Source organism: Lycorma delicatula, chromosome 9 (assembly GCF_047948215.1).
Source record: "Lycorma delicatula isolate Av1 chromosome 9, ASM4794821v1, whole genome shotgun sequence".
Classification (NCBI taxonomy): Eukaryota; Metazoa; Arthropoda; class Insecta; order Hemiptera; family Fulgoridae; genus Lycorma; species Lycorma delicatula.
Window position 1 is genome coordinate 124591282 of NC_134463.1, and position 24712 is coordinate 124615993.

General features: G+C 33.7%; 1 protein-coding gene across 2 annotated transcripts in view; it reads left to right on the top strand.

Annotated features, from left to right (window-relative positions):
* The window catches only part of LOC142330580 (acetylcholine receptor subunit alpha-like), a 668320-nt gene that overhangs the window by 498875 nt on the left and 144733 nt on the right, over nucleotides 1-24712 (top strand). For both annotated transcript variants that reach the window (XR_012757812.1, XM_075375962.1), the window contains exon 5: nucleotides 5501-5610. Coding sequence is in view for 1 of the 2 variants with exons in the window: in XM_075375962.1 (XP_075232077.1) it covers nucleotides 5501-5610 (110 nt within the window). In the remaining variant the exon portion in view is untranslated. The remainder of the gene's footprint in view (nucleotides 1-5500; nucleotides 5611-24712) is intronic.

Below are 24712 nucleotides of genomic sequence, written 5' to 3' on the forward strand. Positions count from 1 at the left end.
GCGTGTGATACGACATCCAAGTTTCATCGCTAGTAACAATCGAATTAAGGAACTCATTGCCTTATTCCGTGTAGCGCATCAAATATTCCAAATCAGATCCCGCTCGCATTTTTTTTATAACGTTCCGTTAAGATGTACGGCACCCGACGTGCACAAACCTTTTTGAGGCCTAAATGGTCATGAACAATGCGACCGATAACAGCTCTTGAAACATCAGGAAAAAGAAGGGCCAGGTCGGAAATCTTTGAACGACGTTTTTTTCTAATTTCATCATCGACGCGTTTCAACAAGTCCTTGGTGATTAGCGAGGGCCACCCGAACATTCCTTATCGTGCATATTAATTCTGTTATTTCTAAACCTGTCACACCATTTTCGGTCGTTTATTTCATTCATTGCATTATCATCGTACACAACAATTAACTGCCTATGAATTTCAGCCGGCTTAACGTTTTAATGGTTTAAAAAACTTACGACTCCACGTACGGCGGCAACATGGATTTTCAAATACATTTTATAACGTAATAACTCTCACGTAATCAAAGATATTACAACGCGACAACTTACAGACAACAATGCAGTGTGTACATTACTAGCGTGCCCATGAACTTCACAGGTTCGCCAACCTTAAGAAAAGAAATTTCCCAGCGGTCTTTACTTTAAAGATATCCCTCGTAACATGTTTTATAATAATTTATGAATAAAACATTAGAGAAAACACATTAGCATGCTGTTTTATACCGGTCATTTTAAACATATTAACATATTTTACACATTAACATATTAATTAAGGTTAGCGAGCGTAGGTTAATGTCACGTGTAGCAGTAACTGATTGCAAAATGTACCTGAGGTTTGTGTGTGTGTGTGTGTGTGTGTGTGTGTTGCGTGCTGATCGTTTATTAAAACACCAAGTTCGGTTTGATATAATGAAACCGAACTTAACCTAAGCTCGCTACCCTTGACTAATTAACAATATTTTGTTATTATTAAAATAATTGTATAGTTACTGAATTTAATAATTAAATAATTAAAACATTACTGTTAATTAGTCAAGGTAAGCGAGCGTAGGTTAAGTTTCGTTAGATTATATTTATAAATAATTATAAGCAATATATATTAACAATATATTTTTTTTTCCAATATGTAAATAAAAAAATAATATAAATTTAGCCATTCAGTCGTGTTCGACCCTTGGCGATTCCAATTCCTTGGAATTTTCCTGGCAGGATTCACGGGCGGTTTGTCATTGCCTTCCCATTGTGGTTAATTGAAACCGAACCACCAAAGAATATCGGGTATCCGCAGTCTAGTATTCAAAATCCATATAAAAGCAACAACTGCCTTTCCTAGGAGGTTTGAATCAGTAGTAGTCGGTTGAGATGTGGATCCATAAAAGTGTGTGCTTTGGTTAGCGGAATATCAACCAGTTAATCGTGTTTAACGGCGACCTCAGGATTCTCGACTTCGAAAATCAACTGATTTTGCGATGACAAGTTTAACCGCTAGACAAACCCGGCGGGTTTTTAATATGTAGAGTATGTTAGTATGGAATGTCTAAAATGACCGGTATAAAACAGCGTTAATGTTTTTTCTGTATTATCGGGTTATTTCAATTGAGTTATAGGGTTACTATGTAATTTCTCTAGTGTTTTTATTCAGCAATTATTATAAAGTATTTATATTAAAAATTTTTAATTGAAAAAAATTCGAAAAAGGTGTGTTGCGTAAAACGAAAAAGTACCGATAATTACATAAAGGAATTAAAAATTGTACAATAGCAGCTCAAACAATTATCCTCTGGATGGATTGCAACCATTTAACTTTAAGTATGGATAAAGCCGTAGCATTGTTGTTGTAAAACAGTTTATTTGTTGTTATATTACTGGAAATATTATCAAACCAAACAGTTATAATCTAAGTAATAATTACAATTACATCAATATATATATATATATATATATATATATATATATATATATATATATATACCTGTTGATAATAATAGTATAAACATATTGTACTGATAAAGGAAGGTCATACTGATATATATAAAGTACAGTAGCTTTATCTTCTGTATCTTGATGTATGGTGATGTATCTCGTTTGCTGTTGTTTTACTGTAACTGATGTGTTTATGTTGATTTTCCTATTATGATGCGATTGGACTATGACGTATGAGTGTGTGAGTGAGCTTGTAACCTCCCTTCTAGAAGGAATGCTTCGTTAGCGGTTCCAGGGGTGGCGTTTTAGTCAGTAGTGCACAGGTTTACATACGCGTATTAATAACATCTTGCGGCACCTGTTAGTGAGCCCGACACTGCTTAGGCGTCCGTAAATGGGATTCCTCTTATGAAATAATGTTTTGGTCGGCCACAACTCCAACTCAGAATAAGTAATATACGTATTACCCTCACAGGTTGAGGCCTCGGAACGTATTTTATTAATATCTAAATGTAAAACAGTATCCACCGAGTAGGTATAGTGATAAACTCGTCATCGCAAATCAGCTGATTTCGAAGTCGACAGTTCTAAGGTGGAAATCCTAGTTAGTTACTATTATACGGATTTGAATACTAGATCGTGGATATCGGTGTTCTTCATACATATGTGTTTACATTCGTATATATCATCCTCCTCATTCATCCTCTGAAGTAATACCTTACGGTGGTTCTAGAGGCTAAACGAAAAAATAAATTTAAAATAGTTGGTAAAATATTGTAAAATTGTATGAGACTAATAAAATTAAATAAAATAAAAATTGTGGCTCTCAGGTCGACGAATCATTGTTGATCACTTAGGTAATTCCCATTTATGATAATGATAGCATTTATGTTGCCCGTAAGGCAAAATTTGTGGATGTTTTTAATAGATGATAAGTTCTTGTGGGTTGATCAGGTCGATTTGTTTAGTAAAAATAATAAAATCAAACCTTTTTTTAAGTACCTTAATAAAAACGCTATGCTTTCATCAGAAATAAATGTTTATTATGCTTACAAATATTCTCACCTAAAATATAATGTCATCTCTTGGGCTCTCAAGTCAGAACGAGCTTTTAAGATACAAAAATAGGCTATCAGATCAATATTTGGCACCCATAAGTATGAATGGCAGATCGATATTTTGCTTGACGAGTTAATTCACATGAGCTGACAGAGAAACTTGAATTTGGGAACGTGAAAATAGAAATTTGTAGCGTGAAAAATGGCATACCAGACCGGTATTTTAACCCAGGACCCACGGATGAAAGGCCGAAACGCTACCATTCCGCCACGGAGATCGGTGGAGTAATTAGCGTATTTAATTTTGAAAATAAATACGTTAACTTATCCTTTGTTTACGAATGTGCGATTATTTTCTAAAAATAATAGTCACTTGTTCTTTAAAAATAGCTACGAATATATCCAGCTGTATTAAACAAGTTAACGGAATCGCTTTCGTATAACTCTGAACACAATACATTTAGTTACGAGAAAGGGCATTATTATACCCTTTATCGTTTTTAATAAATTGCCTAAACATTTGAAAACTCTACCTACCGATTTATTACAAATTCAGTTAAAAGATTTTCTTTTACAGAAACTATATTACTCTGTTGATAAATCTTTGAATAACGCTAATTAATTTAAAGAAATATGTTTTATATATATCCCGTTCAACGTGTACATAAATACAATTTTTTTTTTTTTTTGTCTTCAGTCATTTGACTGGTTTGATGCAGCTCTCCAAGATTCCCTATCTAGTGCTAGTCGTTTCATTTCAGTATACCCTCTACATCCTACATCCCTAACAATTTGTTTTACATATTCCAAACGTGGCCTGCCTACACAATTTTTTCCTTCTACCTATCCTTCCAATATTAAAGCGACTATTCCAGGATGCCTTAGTATGTGGCCTATAAGTCTGTCTCTTCTTTTAACTATGTTGAGAGCTCTCATCAAGGATGGAGTATTAAGTTACTTACTGAAAATAAAAATAAAAAGCAAAAGAAAATAATAAATAAAACACTTAAAAACATAAAGATAAATACAAAAAAAAACCTTGTAAGCATTAAAAGTTTGAAATTGCGAAAAAAAAGATTTTCATTGTGGGCGCTCCGATACTTAGGGGGAAGTACTCCGATAAAATAAATTTTAATCCCCAAGTGGTGATAATAAATTAACAAAAGAACTTTTTAAAATCGTTTTAAAAATACAAAAATACAGCCATAATTATAAATTTAAAAAATTTTAATTTTGTACGAAGGTAGTGAAAATTTTAGGCTAATTTTTTCTTTCAATAAATACTATTAAGAGTTAATAGTTAATATTAAGAGTTAATATTAAGAGTTAAGAGCTATTAAAAAATAAGATTCTTACACTTTAAATGCAACGGGTAATTTGCGAGATAAATTTAAATTTAAAATATATCTTTAAAAAATTAAACAATTTTTTTTTAATAACTCAGACCATGGAATGGGACGGGCAGAAAATGTTATAGCAGTGTGAAGGCCTATTGATGTAGAAAATATGCGTGCAAAAAATTCCAATTAACTTCTTTTCTAAAGCAAGATGTAACTAAAAAAAGAAAAATATTTTAAAGTCATTTTTTTGGATGAATCATAAATAAAATGTTTTGATAATTTGTGATCTCCATAAAATAAATTCAACATTTGTAAGAAAACGTTTTCATTCAATCGCCCTAGTAAAGGTTTGAGATTTTATTTTGGCCAAAACCTACCCAACCCATTTTCCAATTTTTTCAAAAATTTAATACATTCTTTCCCTCCGAAGGTTAGTGCCTGTCTACCAAGGTTGAATAAAATCAATCTACATGGTCCAGAATTATAAAACCAAATGCAAAATACAAACGTACGCACATATTAAGCACAAAGTCCGTCTGACAAAAATAGATTTTTTGGATTTGGGAACATTGTAATAAAACATTTTTTGCAGATCATTTACAATTTATTTAAATCTATTTTCTTTTGTTAGATTTTTCTAAATGTCTCCTTAAGGCGCAAAACTTAACAAAAGACGAATTATTATTGAATTTTATTTTCCGATCTATACCTTCACCGTTATAGATATAACTGCTATAGGGAGCATTTATCCCTACAGTCGGGACAGGAAAAATTAAATTTCTAAGAAATAAAAATATTAGTAAGACTGATGAAAATTTTAGTTACTTTAAAAACAGAAGATTATTCAAATTCAATTTATTTTATTTTTTTCAAAATAATATAGGATTTAAATTTATATCCATAATGTGTTTTTTCCTTATAACAATTATGGTGGCTGTGTGTGTGTGTGTGTGTGTGTGTGTGTGTGTGTGTGTGTGTGTGTGTGTGTGTGTGTGTGTGTGTGTGTGTGTGTGTGTGTGTGTGTGTGTGTGTGTGTGTGTGTGTGTGTGTGTGTGTGTGTGTGTGTGTGTGTGTGTGTGTGTGTGTGTGTGTGTGTGTGTGTGTGTGTGTGTTATGTATCATTATTCGTATTTTTATTAATATTAAATTTTTGTTTGTTTTAGTCTTGGTACGACTACAAGCTACAATGGGACCCAAAAGAATACGGTGGGGTAGAAATGTTACACGTTCCATCCGACCATATATGGAGACCGGATATTGTATTATATAACAAGTAAGTGCGACGAATATCATAATTAAATAAATAAATTAGCTAAGTATGCCTTTTCGGTTGAAAAGTTATGCTGATATAGATAATGTGACTCATAATTTGACCACAATCCTGTAGGAGGCAGCTTGGCGGTCGACACCAGACAGTAGACATGAAGAACAGGGAGGCACGATCTACCTGAGGGAGGTTAAGGATCTAATATCTACCAAGAGAAATTTAGAAGGAGATGGCAATATTACAGAAGGCCTGAGGATAAAACATTTTTGAACAGTGTTGCTTGTAGATTAAAACGGCTGCTGAGGTCTATTAAAAACGAAACATTCAGAAACTTCCTTGAGAATCTCTCTTCTTTTATAAAAGGATGATTACGCACTACGGACGACCACGAAGGCTTCAATAGTCGTCCCGCTTTGAAAACGTTAAACGGGTCCTGGGTCCGAGCGACAGTGTGAAAGTTGATGTAGTTGTAAGGCATTATGATAAGTCTTCTGTCCTTTCGACATTCAACGGGCTGGTGAGAAAGAAATAATCAAATTCCTGAGTATCCAATTCCTATCGGTCTTCCTGTGAAACCTTTTTCGTCAGCATTGGTTCTGTGAGTAATCAGAAGAGGGAATTGAAAGAAAGCTCCCGGGTAATTTATAACAATTAAAATGCTTTTTATGCTTCCTTTCAAGGCCATCCAGTATATAACACATCCCAACCCCGTAGGGGAAGACACTCTCACCCACCTTCCGACGTTACCGGCCGCCACACCAACCCTCCGTTTCAAGCTCTGAGGGGCTTTACCGGAGGTCGTCTTTAGACCCTATAACTGATTACATCTCACAGTTGCCAGGTCTCGGTCGGAATGCCACCGATGTAAATGCCTCGGTAGACATTTACATCTGTAAAATACGAATCAAATTTTGCCTTCAAGTAGGCTTCAAACGGACATCTTCACATCCAACTTAACGTGATTCCCTCAATACAACTAACCGAGACCGCGGAAGCGCGGACCCCGCGCCTAGTCTAAATTTGACAACACCGTTCGTGACTGTGAATGACTCGGAAAACGAACGAGTTGTAAGTTAAATCAGTGCTACACTCGTACCGATCAAAATAATGTTTCACGCAACATAGAAATTCAGACCTACACCCGATAATTCGACCGAATTAGGTCACCTAACAAGGAGAACGTAACCTCATTCCGTCTCACGCAGGAGTCGGGGACAAACTCCGCACTCCCACCCGGTCCCATCATGAAGTCTCGCGAGGCATTACCAAGTCACAATCAGCTTCGCCACCGACGGAACGAAGCCACACTCCCGGTCGCATGGGCTACCATACCCCTGGCAACGTGGCCACCCTAGCCAGAATTCGATACCGATATAACCGGGGCACGATGCCAATGCGCCTACCTCCAACCAATCCGATGCCTAGGCCGGAACCCTAGCCACCCGGGATCCTACCATGATGAAATACCTTGATTAAACTCCCTCTGTAGACCTACACACCGCAAGGGTGCGAAGAAACCCTACCGCTATAGACCGCTCCTCGCGGATCATCCGATTAATACGGAGATCCAGAAAGTAATGTATTCTCTCGAGTTTCCTAACAGCTCGTGAACGTTCGACCTCATGTCGGGGACAGACATAGAGGACATGGTCCGCTGTATCATCAGTCTCACAATCCGGGCATTGACTCGAATCCACCGAACGAAACGTAGCCAAACTCACCCGAAAGACACCATGCCCGGAGAGAAACTGTGTGTTGTACCGATTGGGGAAAATCCATCTAATCGCACCTAAATCAGACTCTATCTTTAATGGCATTCTTCATACTACAAGCTTCCCGACGGTATGGAAGGTGTCATAGATGGTAATGGTTCCGAAACCGGGTAAGCGGACCCGTGATGTAGCTTCATACAGGCCGATAGGTCTGTTAACTACTCTGTCGAAGGTATTTAAAAGACTACTTCTTCTGAGGCTATGGCCGATTTTGGAGGAGGAGCCTGTTATTCGTGGTCATTAGTTCGGCTTCATACGCGGTCACTCGACAATCGACCAAACACACAGGATTGTTAACGTCATCAGCAAGTGCCTACGAGAGAAGATGTACTGCTCGGATGTTTTTCTGGACATTTGATAAGATTCGGCTTCCTGGCCCGCTCTCTAAATTGAAAAACACAATTGAAATTGATTTTTCAGTATTACTTGATCCTAAATAAAATATGAATTTTTTTTTTACATTTAAGTATTTATATATTGCAACTTTCTGGACATAATAAAATTTTTTTACGGTCAGCCGTCATTATATTTTAAGGGAAATTAGGAGGCCCAGTACTTCACAGCGGCCGGAAATGAAACTATGTCCTTAGATTCACCCGTAACCAGCCCGCTCAAGATCCCTGAAATTGCTAACACCTGGAGTTTTCTGAGGTTCGGGAATTCTCTGGCATATGCGACTGACACTCAAAAATCAAAAACGGGAAGGAAAGGAACAAGAAATAAGACAATAGGACCGGTGCATGTCTTGGTTAATTGTGGATTTATAAGGTAAAAAAATTTCGGTTCGTTCTCATAATTACTATTGGTATAATTTCAGCCTAACGTTTTACAACTTCTCGTTAAGTTTTAAATAACTTAAAAATAACCGAAACGCCTTCGCTAGTTTTTTTTTTTTTTTTTAATCTAATAATTTCACATGTGTGTTACCACACAAGAGTAAATGCTCTGTAAAATTTCTCCGATTACCACGTTTTATGTTTTATCAGTCATGTTTATGTTTTCCTACGAAATTACTTAAAACAGAAGTTAAATATATATACACACACATACATATAATTAGTAATCATTTGAATATTTTGTTACTATTCATTCTCAGCCCTAAAATTTTTAAATATTTTAAGGCTGCAAGGATAACTACAAGAAAAAAGATAAAATAAATTCTGACAATCTAAGGAAAAAGACAAGAATTTTTAGGCTATTCACCTTTTATTTACAATTTGAACTTAAAAGAACCGGAAATTGAAATGTGTTCAACCTAAAAATTGAAAGACATCTCGTTAAAGATTGTTTTATAAAAGTATAGATAAGTTGAAAGAAATACTAAATAGGATAGATTTATTCCTGGTAGAAAAGTTAAATTTGAAAATAAATAAGTAGAAAACGGAATAATTGAATACGGAAGAAAATAGTTATGAAGAAATAAACATTAGGATAGGAGAACGTACTGTAACGTATAAGAATTAGCGGAAATTTGTTATTACGCTGTGGTATTTCAAAGTACGAACTGAGTGATGGATATCAAAAGCAGATTGACACAAACAAGGAGATTTTTCATATAGGAAAAACGTTTACAGTATTCAAAATACGGAGCTTTGATTTAGAAAAGCGTTCTTAAATAGGACTATTAAAAAGTAGTGCTTTGCGATGATCATAGAGACGCCAGGAAAAATAGAAAACGCAACATAAAATGTAGACTGTCGCTCGTGAGGAGATTTAAGGAATTTGTTTCTTTATCTTTGATTGTAGAATAAATATAAGTTGAAGCGCCTGTCGGTTAAAATATTAAACCTTGTACAATACAGATACAAATACGATACGCGATGCTATTCTGTCAAAAACCTTTTTCTCGCGTGAAAGCGCCACTCCGTGCTTCAGATGATGCGGAAATTTTAAAAAACTCATAATCCTGTGACTAATTTTTTTTCAAGAAAAATCTTTTGATGTACGTTTCGGTCTACCGATGAATATTATTTAAGTCGAACGCATTACCGTGCTCTAGCTTACTATCTAGAAACTGATCCCTAGAATCGCCGGTCGTCCGGCTACCTAGTCGTTTATATCTATTAACCTTTAACATCATTCATATCGATCTATTATGACAGGTTGTTTAATGCTACGCGTTACCATGACGACTGCTCTCACTTACCCCGTTGAGGACGCGGGCGTGACGTTTAACCCTTTAAATTTAATTTACCTTACTTCGCATTTTTTTACCTTACGGATAAAATTTTAGGAAACTTAAATATAAATAGACGAGCATTTAACCGTTGATTTATGTACGCGCCATCATAAAGAGATTATTAAGTAGGAACAAACATAAATAATAGTAAAAGTATAAAAGAGGGATTAGAGAACGAAGCGGTTTGTCGTGCATATCGAGATATACATTATTTATTTCCGAATTCAAAGCAGGTGTATGAGAAAGATACAGAAACAGGAAAGATTAATGTGAGATGTAGGTCGTATAGTAAAGAAAATCTGTGGATAGATAAAGAGCGTGGAGGTGTAGTAAAAGAATATCTTAAATATTAATTTGTCGAGATGAAAATAAAACTATATATGCCGGAGAACCTATTTATGTGTGTGTGTTTGTTCGCGTGCGTATATTTATTTTTATGTACACATATTCTAAAGAAAATATAAAAAAGCGAGAGACCAGTTAAATGAATCGAATAAGAAAACGTAGTATTACAAAATAGAGTTTTAATGAATGCGAAAAAGAAAGAAACCTATCAGAAGTAACTAAGGGAAGCAAAATTATAATCGGAAAAGACATGAAAAATTATTCACATATTTTCAAAAGAAAGATACATTCTCTGTCATAATTATATCGCTTATAGATACCGATTAAATCTATTAATATTATTGGAAATTTTTTAATCGTGATCATAAGTAATTCTATTAAGCATCTATTGCCGGTAAAAAGTTATCGTTAATTGAAAATACAATGCGTCCCACGAAAAGGTATACGCTTTTCATTTTTTATAATTCGCCCATTTTCCCACTGATTCTATTAAAATTTTATAAAACGTAACGAAGGTCCTAAAAATGTTGTGAAAATTTCACAACATTCTCTTGTCTTCTAAGAATTATAGACAAAACATGGCGGCTTTCAAATAAAAACATCAATTTCAGAAAAACCATATTTTTATTCGTTACAAAGTAGCTGATAAAAATGATTAAAACCCGATGTTAATTAGAACTAGAATAATTAAAAACAGGTAGATATTCCTGGTTATGACTAATTATTAACTTGTTTTATTCGATTTGATTAGCTGTTTAACAATACATCATCTGTTTTTTTATTAATTTTTACCATTTATTTTGTAATGAAAAAAAAGTGGTGTATTTGAAATTGATGTTTTTATTTGGAAGCCGCCATATTGTTTCTATAATTCCTAGAAGGTTGAAATTTTCACACAACATTTTTAGGAACCTTCCTTAAAAGATCTGTAAAGTTTCATTAGAATCGGTGGGGGAATGGGCGAGTGATATTAAACCAAAAACGTATACCTCATTGTAGGACACCCTGTAAACAATGATATATCAATTAAAATTAGATATTGTTATATAAAATATATATTGGTACGTACAGTGTCAATAGTACCGATGTTTACTATTAAACAAAAAAGAATTCCATCGGTGATATGAACACCGTTTTAATGGGTTCTTTAATAGGGTTCTTTAAGTGTATTTTAATACACTTAAAATTGAACAATATTAATTCATTTTTACCCTACCACGATTTTTTTATGTTCTTTTTCAAAACAAATAACCTGTTTTTCAGTACGATTTATCTACATTTTTTTCAGGATTTTGAGGTCACAGTGGACCACTTTAGTCAACTCTGATTCGTCTTTTCCTTTCATTTTTTTTTCTTGATTGCTTCCCAATACTTCTTAATTCTGTCAGATCTTGCTTTTCTGAGTTCTTCTGGACAAACCCTGGTTGTTGTATTCGTTTCTTTAATTTTAAATCTGGAGTTTGCTTCTTTTATTATTTTTATATTGTCAGTTTTGTTTCGTAAATCTTCTATTGTGATTTCTAGTTCTTGCATATTTTATTTAATTTCGGTTATCCAGGTCGGTGTTTTGGACATTTTCCGGTATTACTCGATCAGTTTCCTGACGAGCCTCGTCAGGCTTCGATTCTGTTTTTATTATTTGTCCAAAGAAGGAGATTTTTTTCTAAAGTAGTCTAGAGCTGATTCTACGTCTTTATGTACTTCATGGTTTGGTATGAGTCTCCATACTTCGTCATCAGTAAGTCGTCTTTTATTTATGCATGTTCTTAGAATTCATCTTTCTACTCTTTGCATCTCTACTGAGTAGAAAATGTTGGATCTTAGTTTGAAGAGTGTTTCGCTTCCATATGATATTATAGCATTTACTGTACTAAGTTTGTTATTTACTGTGATGCATCTTTTGTTATTTGTTGTTTTGGTGGTATTTTTTGCATAATTGAGCTTTTGTGTTCTTTCTTTCCAGTTTATTTTTTCTTTGATGTCATGTGTGATATTTTTTCCTAAATATTTAAACCGTTCAACTAGCTCGACTTTGTGTCCGTTTATGATTATCTACCTTTTATTAAAAATAACATTTTTTCAGTCCTTTTTAAATTTCAATTTTTAGGTCATTGCAAATGAAAAAACAACTTACAAGATGTTAATTTACCGCTGACTTCAAAAAGTTAAAAAATTAAAAACTATAAATTTCTTTCTTGTTTTAATAAGGTTTTTAAACCAGTTTAACAATTATTATAAATTTGGTTACTTTTTTGTAATTTCCAATATGTTATAGGAGCACAAAGAACGCTACCCGTAAAGAAACACAATTCGTCCATATGAAAGAAAAGATGAAAAACCTCCTACACCTTGATAAAATAAGTAAAGGAATAGAGAGAAACGATGTTATAAAGCTACTGATAAAAAGCTCTCTGTAATACGGAAATATGTAGAGCAGTGATTCTCAACTTTTTTAGCTCCACGACTCCCAAAAAGTAAAAAATATATACAATTAATATTTCGCGACCCCACTCCCAACTGCAACCCGATGAAACCTAGTTAAAGTATTTAGCTGCGTTGATAGCGACGGGTATGAAGAGGCACGTTTGAAGTGTACAAACATGAGCAATTTACTTACAGGTTACAACTTGTGTACGTGCTCCTTGAAATTTGGTCTGCTTGCATAATATTCGCTGTGAGAGCATCACGTTTGAACACGAATATGATACGTTGGAAGACAGAACTCAGATAGTTATCGCGAGGGAAAGTGTTAACCCGGTTATTGGAATTGTGTGGTGAATTAATAATATTTTTCAAGGTTCAAATCCTAGTAAAATCAGTTACTTCTATACAGATTTGAATACTAGATCGTGAATACCTTTGTTGGTTGGGTTTCAATTAACCACACATCTCAGGAACGGTCGAACTGAGACTACACAAGACTATACTTCATTTACATTCATACATATCATCCTGTGAAGTAATACCTTACAGTGGTTCCGGCGGCTAAACAGTAAAAGAATATTATCATAACCTAACCAGACATTACCTACGGTTGCTTCGCTCGCTAACCTCGTTTCATATAATTTTGATGATAAAATCTTTTACGGTTAAGGGGGTCGGCTGGAATCCAAAAAAACAATTTACAAAGACTTTTAAATTTTTTATCAGTTTTACTTTTAATGTTGCATAATTTTTAATGTAAGAATGTCATTTGATCAAGAGGGTCAAATCTTTTTGTTTTTACTGAACATGAATGACCTTGCGTAAGATCTTTACTGAACTGTAAATATTGCATAATTAAACGATTAATATTTAAAAACCCTATGGCGTATTTTAAATAAATATCAGTCAACAGCAAAGTCGAAAAATTATGCGATTCTTTGTCGATTTTTAAAAAATTTAAATTAAATTAATAACCGTTTTTGTATTTTTTTGCGGGAAAATAATGTAAACGTCGAAATCGTTCACGCGACACATCTTTATGCACTAAGAATTTAATATTATTCAATGTTATTAAAAAACAGTAATATCTTTTTTTATAGATAATACTACTCTTAAAAATCTTTCACGATATGGAAGAGATTTGCGACTGAACACTAAGAAATTTTCTCTACTAAGTAAAAAATAAACATCGAAATTTGTTTTTAGGTAATAAATCGTAAGATATTAATATACGTTAATCTGATTAATCTGGTGATTACGCATAATTACCGGTGAATTTGATTAATCGCCTCCAATGCTGGAGAATTTAATAAAATCTAGCTCTCATCGCAGCTTCGCTCGTGCTATATCGTAACTTGCGTTTACCGTAACGATCGACCTTTTTATTTTATGTTTTTTAGTCAAGTAACAGGAGACAGGCGCAGCTAGTCACACATACAGTAACGATGGCAATGGCTGTGTTGGTTGAGCCACAGCGCCGTATACCTTCGCACTCCTTAAAAAAAGTCGGAATTCAAAAAACCTGAAAATGATTTTTAAACATTTACCTGAAGAGTATTTACAAGCCCATATTTAGTGAATATCTGGTTTAGTATAGTCAGGATCGGGGAAATTCACAACCATTTAAAATATTTTTTACCTTTCTTCAACCCTTTCAAGGTCGAATTTCAAAAATCTAGAAATTGGTTTATTCTCATGAAGATACATTCACCAAAAATCAGGTTGATTTCTTCATTTGTTACCGAGAATTCAATAAATTACAGGAGTTTCAGAAAAAAGAATCAAAAATTCATTTTATCCCTTGAAAAACTCGGAATTTCAAAAAATCTAGAAGTTTATATTTAGATATTCGCGTGAAGATTACACACACAAAAATTCAAGCTGATATCATCATTTTTTACCGAGAAATTAAAAAGAAAAAAAATAGTAAATTTCATTGTTACTCCATTTTAACCGTTTAAACTCGGTATTTAAAAAAAATCCTTTCTTAGTTCACTTACAACGTAAGAAAAATATGTATACAAATTTTCATCAATTCATCTTAAGTAGTTTTTGCTTTGCGTTGATTATGAATCGATTACGATATGTTGTTTTCAATTTTCAATAAGACCTCTACTGAAAAATATCTTGGGAGCGGCTGACTGCAAGAAAGAAGCATGAGAATTTAGCAGCTCGCCACCTAGCGGCTCAAATGAGAACTGGAGTACCGTAACGGATTAGTCATTTTTTACAAGTTTTAATAAATAATTTTTCAGTTTTAGGTAATATTTCCGAATAACCGTAATCTGTTAGATCGAGAATGTACCTGATACATGGAATAGTTACCCTTCAACGTACTAACAAATAACTCTAACTCGTTTGAATTTTGAAAATCGGACGATTTTTGCAGAAATATTATAAGAGTACTCCATTGCACCTCCTAAAACGGGCTGCCCCTTTTACCGGTTGATGTTGATGATCGTTCTAGCCTCCCACGAGGGGCTCACATACGTCACTGCTTTAGCTTCACATGTAGTCTCCACGGGAAGCCCATTATTGTTAAATAAAGATATTTAATATTATTTTATTTAAAGTAAATTTAATTCTATTGTTTTTTAATATTATTCATTCGATTAATTTGAATCATTTAGTTTAAACCCGGCTGATAAAGCTATAGAGGCTCACAGTTTACAATTCATTAAAATTTGTTCCGTAACCGGCAAATTCCCGCTACTACAAATATTTTTTTTTTCAGGATTTTTTGAGAAAATATAACAAAAAATTCTCAGTTATACCAAGAAACACGGTTCCTCTTTATATAACAGAATAGATACCGGTCATTTTAGATATTGTCCGCATTATTATACTTTACATATTAAAATAACAACTCGACCGTAAGCAATAATTACTGAATTTATTATTTAAATAACTAAAACATTACTGTTAATTATTCGAGGTTAGCGAGCGAATGTTATGTTCGGTTAGATTATCGTGAATACCGGTGTTCTTTGGCGGTTGGATTTCAATAAGCTACACATCTCAGGAACGGTCAACCTGAGACTGTACAAGACTATACACTTAAGTTTACATTCGTACATTTGATCATCTAAAGTAACATTTTTTCCGGTGATTCCGGAGGCTAAATAGAAAAAGAATATTATCGTACCTAACCAAACGTAACCTAAACTCGCTTCGCTCACTAACCTCGTGTAATTAACCTTAAATATACAAATTGTATATGTTATCCTCCAAAATTTGAGGTGATTGTTCAAATTCTCCGCTAATTATGCGAAGTCATCGGATTAGTCAAATTTACCGAATATATAAAATGATGCCTAATACGTACAAGTCGATTTGAAATCCTTTTTTAAAAAACAAAAAAAATGCCTGCAAAGAATTTCGTAACTGTTTCGGGTCGTCCTTGACAGATTTTTATATCACCATATCCTATGCCATAAGGTTTTTTTTTAAATAATATTAAAGACTTTATTATTATTACTTAAAAAATCTATCAAATCAATTATAAAATAAAAAATGTATACAAATAACCCACTTACTGTAGAAGTCTAAAACAGTAGGCTTAAGATACATAAACACAAAGAAGAAGAAGATACATAGATTATTTACATTAAAAAATTTTGTCTAGTTTCGTGTTTAACGGTTAAACCGGCTTAGAAATATTAAGCAAAATCTAAAAAAAAAAAAAAAAAAAAACATTTTTCGTTGAATACGATCGTGTATCCCCTTCTCATATCGGGGCCGAAATTTAGTATGTTACAACTTATGTAGACGAATATTTTTTATGGTTTTCCTAAGTTTCTGGTTATTCGTTTTGGAGATATATTATATAAACTTGGAAAAAAATTAAGTTAATTTTATCTCGGCCCCTAAATCTAATCAACTTAAAATTTCAGTACTGAAAACAACCCATACAGTACTACCGCTAAACCGATTTCAAAATCCTGCGATGTCCACACAACAAATTAAAATCTTAAAATGGCAAAAGTACCTTATTCTCTATTACGGTTAAGTTTAGTAATATAATGGCATCGTTATGTGTTGAAATACTGGACCCAAATTTCAAGTATTGATTGTTCAGACAGTCAAGTTCGGAGATATTTATAAAAAAAACAGCCCAAAAACCATTTACTTATCTAAACGCATCTTTCTGGTATAATTCTATTGCTTTTTTTTCGGTCGAGAAGGTTGAGATTTGCAAAGATTTTCTTACCCAAAATTTTGACTGATCATTACAGTTTACCTTACAGCTGCTTCAGCAGTTATGTATTGCTGGAAAAGCAATAATATTTTAACAAAAAAAATTTTACAACACCTTTTCATAATTTCTTTGATATTTTATTGTACTTTGTCTTGAAAACGTTATATAACACACGGTTTAAAAACCACCTCAAAAAACATCGGCCTTTAAAAAAAAATTAATAATCAGTTGTAGGACTTTCCTGTCGCGCGGTTTTTTCTGGCTTACACACACACACACACACACACACACGCGCGCGCGCACACACACACACACGCACGCACGCACACACATACAACTTAAAATATGTATCAATTTTATTTAAATAAAATATTTTTGGTTCATATAATTGTCATTCTAACTAAAGCGCGCGCGTATACCGTACTTTATTCACGTGGGTGTAGCGGTACTAGCGGCCACTTTAAATATTTTTTCACACTTAATATTATTAATTTATTTAATTCTACCGGTCACTTGTGACATGGTAACAGCAGTCGACTGCAACAGCTGTATACTAGTGCTCCTTGTGATGAAATGGAGCATATTGACGCAGCATATCCCTTAGCCGCTAGTTTGTTTAGAACATATTTTAGAATGGGGGATGAAATTTTGCAAAAATCTTTTTTTTGAAAATATTATTTTTTAATTGTTAACAAATGTGCGTAAGAAAAATAGGACTTTAATTAGGCGAAATCTTGAGATATGGAGGGTGACCTTACTCAACAGCCACCATCCTTGACCTTTCAAAATGAAAATTTAACGGTAACAATGCCCCATATATAGAAGTAATCTGACCGTGTTTGGTCAAAACCGGTCAAGTAGTTTTGGAAATATAAGGTGAATTAGAGTGTGACAACAAACACTCATACATACGAACATCCGGAGAATTTTCATTCGGTTTTTTGAGTTCGTTAGGTGTGAAAACTGCAAATGCCCAAATCGGACCGATTACAATACTTTATCTTCTAAAGCTATAGCTCTGCTATACCGCTAGACGGAAAAGTAAAAAAAAAAAAAACGATAAATTTACTCTTTAATAAAAAGTAAAATCTGAAATTGTCGGCACTATGGAATGGACTAACGTCCATTAAAAATTATTAATTAATGATTATTTAAAAAAAAATTAATGATTATTTAAAATTTCTGAAAAATTTGATAATAAAAAGATTTTGGTAATAGGGGAAAAGGGTGCTTTTGTAAGAATTTTATCGCAAAAATAATTTTAGTGTTATTATTTTGAATATTATTATTCTTAAGTACCACCGATTTTTAAGTCCAACTCAATTCAAGGTTAAACACATCCTCAATATCGCTCTACTGTCGTATCATTTTTTTTTTCAAAACTTTCACTGAAATAACCCCGCTAACATGTACAGATTATAAAGGTAAAATTTCATAACTGTACATTAAACCGTTCCTGAGATATAAACTCAAAGAAAGGTTCAGCGTATACGTAACCAAAATTTTGGATACAGAGATCTTAAATCGTCGATAAATATAAAAGTTGGTCTTGGACATTGACATTATTTGACCGATAGCGATGCTTTTCTTCTGTTTTATAATTTAAAAACCAGAAACGAATGATAACAGTCAAATAAAAAGAAAAATACTGGTTTACCCAATGTTGTTTACGGTAATCTAATAATCAAATAGATTCTCAAAAATCGTCCGTCCTTTTTCAACTACATAATATATAAAGTTAAGTTAAAATAATGTAATACTTAAAAAAAGTTGTGAAATACATAATTATGATAATGGTTAATAAAGAAAGTTCAGTAACTTTGAACAGCCGATTTACATACCGCTTTTCACTTTTTTTTTTTTTCGGTTTAGTCCTGATATATTGTTAATATCTAGCTTGTTAATCTAGCTACAATTTTCTGATGATATAGTAATTCTAGCCGAGAGTAAAAAAGATTTAGAAGAAACAATGAACGGCATGGATGAAGTCCTACGCAAGAACTACCGCGTGAATAATAAAGAACTACCGCGTGATATAATAAAAAAGAACAAAAGTATGTTTTGAAGTGGTTTGTACTCGGGCGTTCGTGGTGGGAGGTGCACGTGGTAGGTGTCTGACGTTTCCTTTGTTCACAGCATTTACATTTTAGTCGTTGAGATTGAGCCGTGTACGCGTATGACGGTTTTGTGCGAAATGACGAATCCGTAACTGCTGTTCAGCGAGACTTCCGCCGTCAGTTTAATATCCATCGTAATGCAAGTGTCCCTTCTCGTAACACAATATTGCGACGGGTAAAGTAATGAAATGCGGTAGAAATAATGTAGATAAACCACTGATTTTAAGGAGGTAAAAGAATTTTGTTATTTGGGAAGTAGAATTACTAAAGATTGACGAAGCAGGAGCGATATAAAATACCGAATAACACAGGCGAAACGAGTCTTCAGTCAGAAATATAATTTGTTTACATCAAAAATTAATTTAAAGATTTTTGAAAGTATATGTTTGGAGCGTATCTTTGTATGGAAGTGAAACTTGGACGATCGGAGTACCTGATTAGAAGCTTTTAAAATGCAATACTATAGAAGAATGTAAAAAATCAGATGGGTGGAAAAAGTGACAAATGAAGAGGTTTTGTGGCAAATCGATGAAGAAAGAAGCATTTGGAAAGATATAGCTAAAAGAAAAGATAGACTTATAGGCCACATATTAAGGCATCCTGGAATAGTCGTTTTAATATTGGAGGGACAGGTAGAAGGGAATAATTGTGCAGGCAGGCGACGTTTGGAATATGTGAAACAGATTGTTAGGGTTGTAGGATGTAGCGGGTAAACTAAAATGAAACGACTGGCACTAGATAGGGAATCTTGGAGAGATACATCAAATCAGTCAAATGACTGAAAACAAACAAAAAAATATTAATATCAGTCACCGTTCATCTCGTTACCGTTACGCAACTGAAAGCTTACGTAAATGCATTATTTAAATTTGTTATAAATATAAATCACTGGGTGTGCAAAGCAGCATGAAATATTAACTGTCAACAAATTTTTATTTAATGGTAATTGAAGTACGGATAAAAATTTGACGATAATTTATAAGATTTTTCACTTTTTTTGTGATTTTGCAACAGTAGGTACAACAAGATAAATATGATTTATAAAATAATTCTGCGGGGAATTTTTACTACAGAGTGGTTTTAACTTGGGATTTCGGTTTTTTTCTATAATAAAAAAATATTGTTATTGATAGCGTAGCGTAACATATTTTACTTACCCTTTTATAAGCATACTTTATATCCATAAATACAAATGTAATATTTTTATTTTAATTCATAATTTCAATCGAGTAAATATTTTATTTACTGATCTTTATAAAATTAAAAAAAGAACACTTTACAAAAAGAAATAGGTTATAATAAAAACAGAAAAAAACCCATATAAAGTCAAATTTTATAACATTCTAGTTGTATATAGCGAGTAAATAAATTACTAATGTTATGAAAGAAAAGGAAAATGGAAACCGTGCGATTTCTGATGACATGATCCTATAAGTGGTTGTAGGAGCTTCTGTACTACTAAATTATTTTTTAATTTTGTAAAGCACCAGTGTTAGACGCAGCGAACCAAAGTAACTTGCGCGGTTATTTTTTAAGTTTAGTATTTCAGCAAATTAAGAAACGTATAGAAATTAATTTAATATAACAACAACAAAATATGAATATGAAAACTTTTTTTTAATCAGAAAGTCTTACCTCACGCTCAATATCATTTCTCATTTTGTTTTTTTGTAGCATTCTTTTCTTATTTTAAACAAAACTTAAGTTTCTTCTAGTATTTTTTTTTCTAAATTATTTGTTTTCGCCAGGGGAACCCTTATTACACTACCGTACGTAATTAAAAATAAATCTAAAAGAATATAAAATAAAATTCCTTTTTAATTTTAATTACAAAAGAAAAATTTTCTTTAAATATTTAATTTTCGACCCAAAATTAAGGATAATTAAATTGTTTTTTTTTAAGTGTTGAAATTTTTTTTACGGTGTAATATTTTATTTTACATATTTTTCACCCGTTATAAATTGTATGTTATACAGTGTCATTCACGGGAACCGGATGTTTTTAAAATAATCATAAAAAATTGAATATTTACTTTAAAAAAGTTTTATCGGTATTGAAACACTTTTTAAATCAAAGCATTTGTTACTTACTCATGAACAAAACGTTATGTCCGGCAAGTGATGTCCATTTTGGGCAATACATTGTTGTAGCCTTTCACGGTAGGCCTCAATTCTTTGCGGCATGTATACATCAATCTGGGTGACGTGATGACGAATTGCGATCTTTACGTCCTCCAATGTACGCGGTTTCTTGCCGTACACACGCGATCACAGAAAAAAATCATAACTACTCAAGTCGGGGGACCGAGGGGGCCAAGGAATGTCGCCGAATCTGGAAACGATCCGTCCCGGAAACAAGTTACGGAGAACAGCCATCGTTACCCTCGCTGTGTGCGCTGTAGCTCCATCCTGCTGGAAAAACGTATTTTGAAAATCGATTCCCCGGTTTCGTAACTTGGTTACGGTTTCGGGGATGAAAAACTTCAACATCGCAATATAACGATCGCCTGTTACAGTTACGGCAGCGTCATTTTCTTCAAAAAAATACGTTCCAATAACACCGATCTTTCCTATTGCACACCAGACAGTCACCTTTGGGCTATGAAAGGGTCTCTCGTGAAGCCGATGTGGGTTTCTTTTTGCCCCATATCGGCAATTCTGTTTGTTGACGAAGCCATTCAGATGATAACGGGCTTCGTCACTCATTAACGATAAAAAATTTTCATTTTCTTCAAAAACGGTAAGCGTTTGTCGACAAAATTGTAATCGCTGCGTGAAATCTTGCTCGTTTAACTGCTGCACGACGGCTATCTTGTAAGGATGGAAATGCAGGTCTGCATGCAGAATTCGTCTTACCGTACTTGTGCTCATTTGAAGCGCTGCTGAATGCCTCTGAATAGAGCGGCGTGGGCTACTTACAATGGCTTCCCTTACTCGTTCGATATTCTCCGGAGTGCTAGCGGTTCGTCCCGGTGGTTTTTTCTTCAATATTGAACCGCTTGTTCGAAGGTTGTTTACCCGTTGCGATATATGTTACGAGAAGGGACGCTTGCGTTACGATGGATATTAAACTGACGGTGGAAATCTCGCTGAACAGCAGTTACGGATTCGTCATTTCGCACAAAACTGTCATACGCGTACAGGCGTTGGTCTAGCGTCCACGGCTCCATCTCAACGACTAAAATGTAAATGGTATGAACAAAGGAAACGTCAGACACCAACCACGTGCCCCTCCCACCACGAACGCCCGAGTACAACCCACTTCAAAAACATCCGGTTCCCGTGAATGACCCTGTATAATAACCCTTTTACGTTTCTGAAGAATTTACTTTTTCAGATATCGTTTTAAAAAAAACGACGGAAAAGCGGTGCATAAATTTCCCGACTTTACCCTTGACAAATTACGGATTTAAAATCATCGACTTTATATAAAGCTAAAATAAAAAGCGTACAGAAAAATAAACTCTTGCTACAATTTCTCCTATGCACGATATGCTCGCAAATTAGGAAAATCAGAATGCGGCACCGGCGAAAACGCACAATCAACAACCGTAAGGTTTTTATTTTTTAGCCGCTTCCTCGAATCAGTTAATTTGATAATTGAGGGTTTTAATCTACTTAGTGGTCGGGGTCGGAAAAAGCCATACGAAGTCGACAGTAGGTTGTGTAAATACACTGACGGAAATGTCTGTCGAGGCGTTTGCATCGGTGGTATCCTGACAGAGTCCAAACTGATGACTGTATTCTCTTATAGAGTTTAGATGGTCTAAAAGACGACCTCCGGTAAAGCCAATCAGGACTATGATCGGAGGGGATGGTGTGACGACCAGGATCGTTTCAAGGCGAGTGATTTTCCTTACGGGGGTCAGGATGTAAACTTATGTTTGGTTTAAAATAATTATTACTTATTTTATGTACAACGCTTGCTATTGGTATATGCTACTCTTTGTCAGGTGTTTTAAAGGGTGGGTGAATAACTATTTTTATTTACTACTGGAAACTGTCACAAATTATTCGTATTAGCTGTGTTGATTTATTATTTATTAAAATAATATGTTTTGTCTGGATTTGCTGCGTTATTATTTTTAAATACTGGTTGATCAATTTTTATAATAAAAAAAATAACTTTACTGATATATTCTTTCCAGTAAATTACAATTACAATATAATTAGTTTACAGATTTCTTTTTTATGTCTTCAGTCATTTGACTGGTTTGATGCAGCACTCCAAGATTCCCTATCTAGTGCTAGTCGTTTCATTTCAGTATACCCTCTACATCCTACATCCCTAACAATTTGTTTTACATATTCCAAACGTGGCCTGCCTACACAATTTTTCCCTTCTACCTGTACCTCCAATATTAAACCGACTATTCCGGGATGCCTTAATATGTGGCCTATAAGTCTGTTTCTTCTTTTAGCTATATTTTCTCAAATGTTTCTTTCTTCATCGCTTTGCCGCAACACATCTTCATTTGTCACTTTATCCACCCAGCTGATTTTTAACATTCTCCTGTAGCACCACATTTCAAATGCTTCTAATCTTTACTTCTCAGATACTCCGATCGTCCAAGTTTCACTTCCATATAAAGCGACGCTCCAAATATATACTTTCAAAAATCTTTTCCTTACTTTTAAATGAATTTTTGATGTAAACAAATTATATTTCTGACTGAAAGCTCGTTTCGCCTGTGCTATTCGGCATTTTATATCGCTCCTGCTTCGTCCATCTTTAGTAATTTTACTTCCCAAATAACAAAATTCTTCTACCTCCTCTTTTCTCCTCATATTTTCACATTCGATAGTCCATCTTCGTTATTTCTACTACAATTCATGGCTTTCGTTTTGTTCTTGTTTATTTTCACGCGCTAGTTCTTGCGTAGGACTTCGTCCATGCCGTTCATTGTTTCTTCTAAATCCATTTTACTCTCGGCTAGAACTACTATATCATCAGCACATCGTAGCATCTTTATGTTTTCACCTTGTACTGTTACTCCGAATCTAAATTGTTCTTTAACATCATTAACTACTAGATCCATGTAAAGATTAAAAAGTAACGGAGATAGGGAACATCCTTGTCGGACTCGATTTTCTATTACGGCTTCTTTCTTATATTCTTCAATTATTACTGTTCCTGTTTGGTTCCTGTAAATGTTAGCAATTGTTCTTCTATCTCTGTACTTGAACCCTAATTTTTTTTAAATGTTGAACATTTTATTCCAGTCTACGTTATCGAATGCCTTTTTTAAGGTCTATAAATGCCAAGTATGTTGATTTGTTTTTCTTTAATCTTCCTTCTACTATTAATCTGAGGCCTAAAATTGCTTCCCTTCTCCAATACTTTTCCTAAAAGCAAATTTGTCTTCTCCTAACACTTCTTTCATTCTCCTCTTAATTTTTCTGTATAGAATTCTAGTTAAGATTTTTGATGCATGACTAGTTAAACTAATTGTTCTGTATTCTTAACATTTATCTGCTCCTGCTTTCTTTGGTATCATGACTATAACACCTTTTTTGTGAAGTCTAACGGAACTTCCCCTTTTTCATAAATATTACACACCAGGTTCTACCTGGTATGCAGATCAATGTGGTCAATTCTACAGGTATTCCGTCTATTACAGGAGCCTTTCATGTAAATGTATATATAAACCTTTGAGCTGACGATGGTTTTGGGCTCTGGAGGATGTGAAACGCGAAGATATTTCGAAGTTTTCTAGAAGTCGAATCATGGTAACTATTACAGTAGGTAGCTTTCTTATGAAATTTACCTAACAACTGAAGAATGAATTCGTGTACCATCAGACATAATATAACAAATTACAAACGGACATTACTTGAGGTTAGCACCAAGCTGTAGAGGAGAAGCATTTTGAATATTTACTGTAGAACGGTATGCTTTCAAAATTTATTTCATAAGTAATTTACGATCGAAAATATTTATTAAAAATTAAATTAAAAAATTTTATAATATTTAAAGTAAATATTAGCAGTCGATATAGCCGTTTAATTTATTGTTAATTATTAGTTATTGTTTTTTTATTATCAATATTATAGCACTGTTAAAAGTTCGTTA